The sequence below is a fragment of the Hyperolius riggenbachi genome, chromosome 2, assembly GCF_040937935.1.
Source record: "Hyperolius riggenbachi isolate aHypRig1 chromosome 2, aHypRig1.pri, whole genome shotgun sequence".
Lineage (NCBI taxonomy): Eukaryota > Metazoa > Chordata > Amphibia > Anura > Hyperoliidae > Hyperolius > Hyperolius riggenbachi.
Genome location: NC_090647.1, coordinates 572,554,205 through 572,562,824, shown reverse-complemented (window position 1 = coordinate 572,562,824; position 8,620 = coordinate 572,554,205). Strand labels below are relative to the sequence as shown.

The following is an 8,620-nucleotide window of genomic DNA, read 5'->3' as shown; positions in this document are numbered from 1 at the left end:
ATGCCCTGGCAGTGCCCGGTGTGGTAGGTCAGGCTGTTGTAATGCCCTGGCAGTGCCCGGTGTGGTAGGTGAGGGTGTAGTATTGCCCTGGCAGTGCCTGGTGTGGGGGTGGTAGGTCAGGGTGTAGTATTGCCCTGGCATTGCCCGGTGTGGGGGTGGTAGGTGAGGATGTAGTAATGCCCTGGCAGTGCCCGGTGTGGTAGGTCAGGGTGTAGTATTGCCCTGGCAGTGCCTGGTGTGGGGGTGGTAGGTCAGGGTGTAGTATTGCCCTGGCAGTGCCCGGTGTGGTAGGTGAGGGTGTAGTATTGCCCTGGCAGTGCCCGGTGTGGTAGGTCAGGGTGTAGTATTGCCCTGGCAGTGCCTGGTGTGGGGGTGGTAGGTCAGGGTGTAGTATTGCCCTGGCATTGCCCGGTGTGGGGGTGGTAGGTGAGGATGTAGTAATGCCCTGGCAGTGCCCGGTGTGGTAGGTCAGGGTGTAGTATTGCCCTGGCAGTGCCTGGTGTGGGGGTGGTAGGTCAGGGTGTAGTATTGCCCTGGCAGTGCCCGGTGTGGTAGGTGAGGGTGTAGTATTGCCCTGGCAGTGCCCGGTGTGGTAGGTCAGGGTGTAGTATTGCCCTGGCAGTGCCTGGTGTGGGGGTGGTAGGTCAGGGTGTAGTATTGCCCTGGCAGTGCCCGGTGTGGTAGGTGAGGGTGTAGTATTGCCCTGGCAGTGCCCGGTGTGGTAGGTCAGGGTGTAGTATTGCCCTGGCAGTGCCTGGTGTGGGGGTGGTAGGTCAGGGTGTAGTATTGCCCTGGCAGTGCCCGGTGTGGTAGGTGAGGGTGTAGTATTGCCCTGGCAGTGCCCGGTGTGGTAGGTCAGGGTGTAGTATTGCCCTGGCAGTGCCCGGTGTGGGGGTGGTAGGTGAGGGTGTAGTATTGCCCTGGCAGTGCCCTGTGTGGGGGTGGTAGGTCAGGGTGTAGTATTGCCCTGGCAGTGCCCGGCATAGAGTGAAGTTGCTGGCACAGGGAATGTTGACAGAGGAATGTGCTGACAGTTGCAGGATGATGAGGTAATGTCTCTGGGGTAATCCTTCCCCCGGCACAATATAATCCCCCTACTGTCCCTGTGGGGTATAAAAGGGGGGAGCTGATGACTGTGACTCACAGGTCTGTGCCACCCTCAGCCATGGACATCACCATCCAGCACCCCTGGTTCAAGCGCGCCCTCGGCCCCTTCTACCCCAGCCGCCTCTTCCAGCAGATATTCGGGGAGGGCATGTTAGACTATGACCTCTACCCCTTCATCTCCTCCACCATCAGCCCCTTCTACAGACAGAGCCTCCTGCGGGGGTACCTGGACTCCGGCATCTCTGAGGTGAGGGTATTAGAGTGTAAGCTCCTCTGGTGCAGTGATCTCTGTACAGTGCTATGGAATATGTCAGAGCTATATAAATGTGTAATAATAATAGTGTGTGGCTGTGGTGAGGACATTAGAGTGTAAGCTCCTCTGGTGCAGAGACTGATGGGAATGGATCAGTGATCTCTGTACAGCGCTGTGGTATATGTCAGAGCTATATAAATGTATAATAATAATAGTGTGTGACTGGTGAGGACATTAGAGTGTAAGCTCCTCTGGTGCAGAGGCTGATGGGAATGGATCAGTGATCTCTGTACAGCGCTGTGGTATATGTCAGAGCTATATAAATGTATAATAATAATAGTGTGTGACTGTGGTGAGGACATTAGAGTGTAGGCTCCTCTGGTGCAGAGACTGATGGGAATGGATCAGTGATCTCTGTACAGCGCTGTGGTATATGTCAGAGCTATATAAATGTATAATAATAATAATAGTGTGTGATTGTGGTGAGGACATTAGAGTGTAAGCTCCTCTGGTGCAGAGACTGATGGGAATGGATCAGTGATCTCTGTACAGTGCTGTGGTATATGTCAGAGCTATATAAATGTATAATAATAGTGTGTGGCTGTGGTGAGGACATTAGAGTGTAAGCTACTTTGGTGCTGAGACTGATGAGGGGAGCGTCTGGTAATGGGGGCAGCAGGTGTGCAGAGTTGGGAACTCAGGTGCACAGGGATCTCACCACCAGATCCCCTGAGAGATAGGAGAATCCAGCAGGGGGAGGAGCCTCTGGTAGTGGGTGCAGCAGGTGTGCAGAGCTGGGAACTCAGGTGCACAGAGATCTCACCACCAGATCCCTGAGATATAGAAGAATCCAGCAGGGGGAGGAGCCTCTGGTAATGGGTGCAGCAGGTCGCAGAGCTGGGAACTCAGGTGCACAGAGATCTCACCATCAGATCCCTGAGATATAGAAGAATCCAGCAGGGGGAGGAGCCTCTGGTAATGGTTGCAGCAGGTGTGCAGAGCTGGGAACTCAGGTGCACAGAGATCTCACCACCAGATCCCTAAAATATAGAAGAATCGAGCAGGGGGAGGAGCCTCTGGTAATGGGTGCAGCAGGTGTGCAGAGCTGGGAACTCAGGTGCACAGAGATCTCACCACCAGATCCCTGAGAGATATAGAATCCAGCAGGGGGAGGAGCCTCTGGTAATGGGTGCAGCAGGTGTGCAGAGCTGGGAAATCAGGTGCACAGAGATCTCACCACCAGCGCCCCTGAGAGAGAGAGGAATCCAGCAGGGGGAGGAGCCTCTGGTAATGGTTGCAGCAGGTGTGCAGAGCTGGGAACTCAGGTGCACAGAGATCTCACCACCAGAGCCCCTGATATATAGAAGAATCCAGCAGGGGAGGAGCCTCTGGTAATGGGTGCAGCAGGTGTACAGAGCTGGGAACTCAGGTGCACAGAGATCTCACCACCAGAGCCCCTGAGAGATAGGAGAATCCAGCAGGGGGAGGAGCCTCTGGTAATGGGTGCAGCAGGTGTGCAGAGCTGGGAACTCAGGTGCACAGAGATCTCACCACCAGCGCCCCTGAGAGAGAGAGGAATCCAGCAGGGGGAGGAGCCTCTGGTAATGGGTGCAGCAGGTGGGCAGAGCTGGGAACTCAGGTGCACAGAGATCTCACCACCAGATCCCTGAGAGATAGGGGAATCCAGCAGGGGGAGGAGCCTCTGGTAATGGGTGCAGCAGGTGTGCAGAGCTGGGAACTCAGGTGCACAGAGATCTCACCACCAGATCCCTGAGAGATAGGGGAATCCAGCAGGGGGAGGAGCCTCTGGTAATGGGTGCAGCAGGTGTGCAGAGCTGGGAACTCAGGTGCACAGAGATCTCACCACCAGATCCCTGAGAGATAGGAGAATCCAGCAGGGGGAGGAGCCTCTGGTAATGGGTGCAGCAGGTGTGCAGAGCTGGGAACTCAGGTGCACAGAGATCTCACCACCAGATCCCTGAGAGATAGGGGAATCCAGCAGGGGGAGGAGCCTCTGGTAATGGGTGCAGCAGGTGTGCAGAGCTGGGAACTCAGGTGCACAGAGATCTCACCACCAGATCCCTGAGAGATAGGGGAATCCAGCAGGGGGAGGAGCCTCTGGTAATGGGTGCAGCAGGTGTGCAGAGCTGGGAACTCAGGTGCACAGAGATCTCACCACCAGATCCCTGAGAGATAGGGGAATCCAGCAGGGGGAGGAGCCTCTGGTAATGGGTGCAGCAGGTGTGCAGAGCTGGGAACTCAGGTGCACAGAGATCCCACCACCAGATCCCCTGAGAGATAGAAGAATCCAGCAGGGGGAGGAGCCTCTGGTAATGGGTGCAGCAGGTGTGCAGAGCTGGGAACTCAGGTGCACAGAGATCTCACCACCAGAGCCCCTGAGAGATAGGGGAATCCAGCAGGGGGAGGAGCCTCTGGTAATGGGTGCAGCAGGTGTGCAGAGCTGGGAACTCAGGTGCACAGAGATCTCACCACCAGATCCCTGAGAGATAGTATAATCATGCAGGGGGAGGAGCCTCTGGTAATGGGTGCAGCAGGTGTGCAGAGCTGGGAACTCAGGTGCACAGAGATCTCACCACCAGATCCCTGAGAGATAGGGGAATCCAGCAGGGGGAGGAGCCTCTGGTAATGGGTGCAGCAGGTGTGCAGAGCTGGGAACTCAGGTGCACAGAGATCTCACCACCAGATCCCTGAGAGATAGGGGAATCCAGCAGGGGGAGGAGCCTCTGGTAATGGGTGCAGCAGGTGTGCAGAGCTGGGAACTCAGGTGCACAGAGATCTCACCACCAGATCCCTGAGAGATAGGGGAATCCAGCAGGGGGAGGAGCCTCTGGTAATGGGTGCAGCAGGTGTGCAGAGCTGGGAACTCAGGTGCACAGAGATCTCACCACCAGATCCCTGAGAGATAGGGGAATCCAGCAGGGGGAGGAGCCTCTGGTAATGGGTGCAGCAGGTGTGCAGAGCTGGGAACTCAGGTGCACAGAGATCTCACCACCAGATCCCTGAGAGATAGGGGAATCCAGCAGGGGGAGGAGCCTCTGGTAATGGGTGCAGCAGGTGTGCAGAGCTGGGAACTCAGATGCACAGAGATCTCACCACCAGATCCCTGAGATGAGAGATAGGAGAATCCAGCAGGGGAGGAGCCTCTGGTAATGGGTGCAGCAGGTGGGCAGAGCTGGGAACTCAGGTGCACAGAGATCCCACCACCAGATCCCCTGAGAGATAGAAGAATCCAGCAGGGGGAGGAGCCTCTGGTAATGGGTGCAGCAGGTGTGCAGAGCTGGGAACTCAGGTGCACAGAGATCTCACCACCAGAGCCCCTGAGAGATAGGGGAATCCAGCAGGGGGAGGAGCCTCTGGTAATGGGTGCAGCAGGTGTGCAGAGCTGGGAACTCAGGTGCACAGAGATCTCACCACCAGATCCCTGAGAGATAGTATAATCATGCAGGGGGAGGAGCCTCTGGTAATGGGTGCAGCAGGTGTGCAGAGCTGGGAACTCAGGTGCACAGAGATCTCACCACCAGATCCCTGAGAGATAGGGGAATCCAGCAGGGGGAGGAGCCTCTGGTAATGGGTGCAGCAGGTGTGCAGAGCTGGGAACTCAGGTGCACAGAGATCTCACCACCAGATCCCTGAGAGATAGGGGAATCCAGCAGGGGGAGGAGCCTCTGGTAATGGGTGCAGCAGGTGTGCAGAGCTGGGAACTCAGGTGCACAGAGATCTCACCACCAGATCCCTGAGAGATAGGGGAATCCAGCAGGGGGAGGAGCCTCTGGTAATGGGTGCAGCAGGTGTGCAGAGCTGGGAACTCAGGTGCACAGAGATCTCACCACCAGATCCCTGAGAGATAGGAGAATCCAGCAGGGGGAGGAGCCTCTGGTAATGGGTGCAGCAGGTGTGCAGAGCTGGGAACTCAGGTGCACAGAGATCTCACCACCAGCGCCCCTGAGAGAGAGAGGAATCCAGCAGGGGGAGGAGCCTCTGGTAATGGGGGCAGCAGGTGTGCAGAGTTGGGAACTCAGGTGCACAGAGATCTCACCACCAGAGCCCCTGAGATATAGAAGAATCCAGCAGGGGGAGGAGCCTCTGGTAATGGGTGCAGCAGGTGTGCAGAGCTGGGAATTCAGGTGCACAGAGATCTCACCACCAGAGCCCCTGAGAGATAGGGGAATCCAGCAGGGGGAGGAGCCTCAGGTAATGGGTGCAGCAGGTGTGCAGAGCTGGGAACTCAGGTGCACAGAGATCTCACCACCAGAGCCCCTGAGAGATAGGAGAATCCAGCAGGGGGAGGAGCCTCTGGTAATGAGTGCAGCAGGTGGGCAGAGCTGGGAACTCAGGTGCACAGAGATCTCACCACCAGAGCCCCTGAGAGATAGAAGAATCCAGCAGGGAGAGGAGCCTCTGGTAATGGGGTGCAGCAGGCGGGCAGAGCTGGGAACTCAGGTGCACAGAGATCTCACCACCAGAGCCCCTGAGAGATAGAGGAATCCAGCAGGGGGAGGAGTCTCTGGTAATGGATGCAGCAGGTGTGCAGAGCTGGGAACTCAGGTGCACAGAGATCTCACCACCAGAGCCCCTGAGAGATAGGGGAATCCAGCAGGGGGAGGAGCCTCAGGTAATGGGTGCAGCAGGTGTGCAGAGCTGGGAACTCAGGTGCACAGAGATCTCACCACCAGATCCCTGAGAGATAGGAGAATCCAGCAGGGGGAGGAGCCTCTGGTAATGGGTGCAGCAGGTGTGCAGAGCTGGGAACTCAGATGCACAGAGATCTCACCACCAGAGCCCCTGAGAGATAGAGGAATCCAGCAGGGGGAGGAGCCTCTGGTAATGGGTGCAGCAGGTGTGCAGAGCTGGGAACTCAGGTGCACAGAGATCTCACCACCAGATCCCTGAGAGATAGGGGAATCCAGCAGGGGGAGGAGCCTCTGGTAATGGGTGCAGCAGGTGTGCAGAGCTGGGAACTCAGGTGCACAGAGATCTCACCACCAGATCCCTGAGAGATAGGGGAATCCAGCAGGGGGAGGAGCCTCTGGTAATGGGTGCAGCAGGTGTGCAGAGCTGGGAACTCAGGTGCACAGAGATCTCACCACCAGATCCCTGAGAGATAGGGGAATCCAGCAGGGGGAGGAGCCTCTGGTAATGGGTGCAGCAGGTGTGCAGAGCTGGGAACTCAGGTGCACAGAGATCTCACCACCAGATCCCTGAGAGATAGGAGAATCCAGCAGGGGGAGGAGCCTCTGGTAATGGGTGCAGCAGGTGTGCAGAGCTGGGAACTCAGGTGCACAGAGATCTCACCACCAGCGCCCCTGAGAGAGAGAGGAATCCAGCAGGGGGAGGAGCCTCTGGTAATGGGGGCAGCAGGTGTGCAGAGTTGGGAACTCAGGTGCACAGAGATCTCACCACCAGAGCCCCTGAGATATAGAAGAATCCAGCAGGGGGAGGAGCCTCTGGTAATGGGTGCAGCAGGTGTGCAGAGCTGGGAATTCAGGTGCACAGAGATCTCACCACCAGAGCCCCTGAGAGATAGAGGAATCCAGCAGGGGGAGGAGCCTCTGGTAATGGGTGCAGCAGGTGTGCAGAGCTGGGAACTCAGGTGCACAGAGATCTCACCACCAGATCCCTGAGAGATAGGGGAATCCAGCAGGGGGAGGAGCCTCTGGTAATGGGTGCAGCAGGTGTGCAGAGCTGGGAACTCAGGTGCACAGAGATCTCACCACCAGCGCCCCTGAGAGAGAGAGGAATCCAGCAGGGGGAGGAGCCTCTGGTAATGGGGGCAGCAGGTGTGCAGAGTTGGGAACTCAGGTGCACAGAGATCTCACCACCAGAGCCCCTGAGATATAGAAGAATCCAGCAGGGGGAGGAGCCTCTGGTAATGGGTGCAGCAGGTGTGCAGAGCTGGGAATTCAGGTGCACAGAGATCTCACCACCAGAGCCCCTGAGAGATAGAGGAATCCAGCAGGGGGAGGAGTCTCTGGTAATGGATGCAGCAGGTGTGCAGAGCTGGGAACTCAGGTGCACAGAGATCTCACCACCAGAGCCCCTGAGAGATAGGGGAATCCAGCAGGGGGAGGAGCCTCAGGTAATGGGTGCAGCAGGTGTGCAGAGCTGGGAACTCAGGTGCACAGAGATCTCACCACCAGATCCCTGAGAGATAGGAGAATCCAGCAGGGGGAGGAGCCTCTGGTAATGGGTGCAGCAGGTGTGCAGAGCTGGGAACTCAGGTGCACAGAGATCTCACCCCCAGATCCCCTGAGAGATAGAAGAATCTAGCAGGGGTAGGAGCCTCTGGTAATGGGTGCAGCAGGTGTGCAGAGCTGGGAACTCAGGTGCACAGAGATCTCACCACCAGATCCCTGAGAGATAGGAGAATCCAGCAGGGGGAGGAGCCTCTGGTAATGGGTGCAGCAGGTGTGCAGAGCTGGGAACTCAGGTGCACAGAGATCTCACCACCAGATCCCTGAGAGATAGGGGAATCCAGCAGGGGGAGGAGCCTCTGGTAATGGGTGCAGCAGGTGTGCAGAGCTGGGAACTCAGGTGCACAGAGATCTCACCACCAGAGGCTCTGAAAGCCCCTGTATTTGTCAGACACCTCCTAGCAATCCTTCCCATATTCTGTTATGAGTCACAGGTGGGTAAATGTAAGAATCTATACGTCGGTTGCTATGGGCAACAACACTACACCTTCGTTCGGCACCATATCACAGGAAGTGTGATAACTTGACTCTCATCACAGCGACAGCCTAGGAGATAGAACTTCTTAGGTATCATCACAGTTTCAAGGAGTTTATTCAGTAAACAGATATACAGATGCTCATCCCTACACAGCGAAGCAATTGTTCTGTAGTAAGTCCTCTTTGCGTTACAGCTCTTGGTTCCATTGCATGGCAGCCAGGTTCCCTCTTATGTTCCATCTATACTACGGAGCCCGTAGGCCTATATACAGCATACAGTTAGATAAGATGACAATACATTACACATAAAAGGAAAGGGTAGAAGTCATCAGCCAGACATCAGAAGAAGCAGCAGTGGTCAGAAGTGGCTCTCTGGAGCCCATCAGCTGCTTTAGTACCAACCACTAAAGCGTTAAGTGTGACATCATCTGAGCAGGTTATCGCCTGCTATTGCCTGATAAAACCTTGTGATACAATGACAGGTACGGTCTTTACTGCACATGCCCGAACTATCACCTATCTCTGATACAGCCTTGGGAGTTCCTGTATCACACTGTTCTTCAGTGCTTCT

At 56.2% G+C, this 8,620-nt stretch overlaps 1 protein-coding gene across 1 annotated transcript in view; it reads left to right on the top strand.

Annotated features, from left to right (window-relative positions):
* The first annotated feature begins 1,131 nt into the window (after window positions 1–1,131).
* CRYAA (crystallin alpha A) overlaps window positions 1,132–8,620 on the top strand; it is a 31,848-nt gene continuing 24,359 nt past the window's right edge. Inside the window, exon 1 of the mRNA XM_068271041.1 lies at window positions 1,132–1,354. Within this exon, the coding sequence (XP_068127142.1) occupies window positions 1,166–1,354 (189 nt within the window). The 5' untranslated portion in view covers window positions 1,132–1,165. The remainder of the gene's footprint in view (window positions 1,355–8,620) is intronic.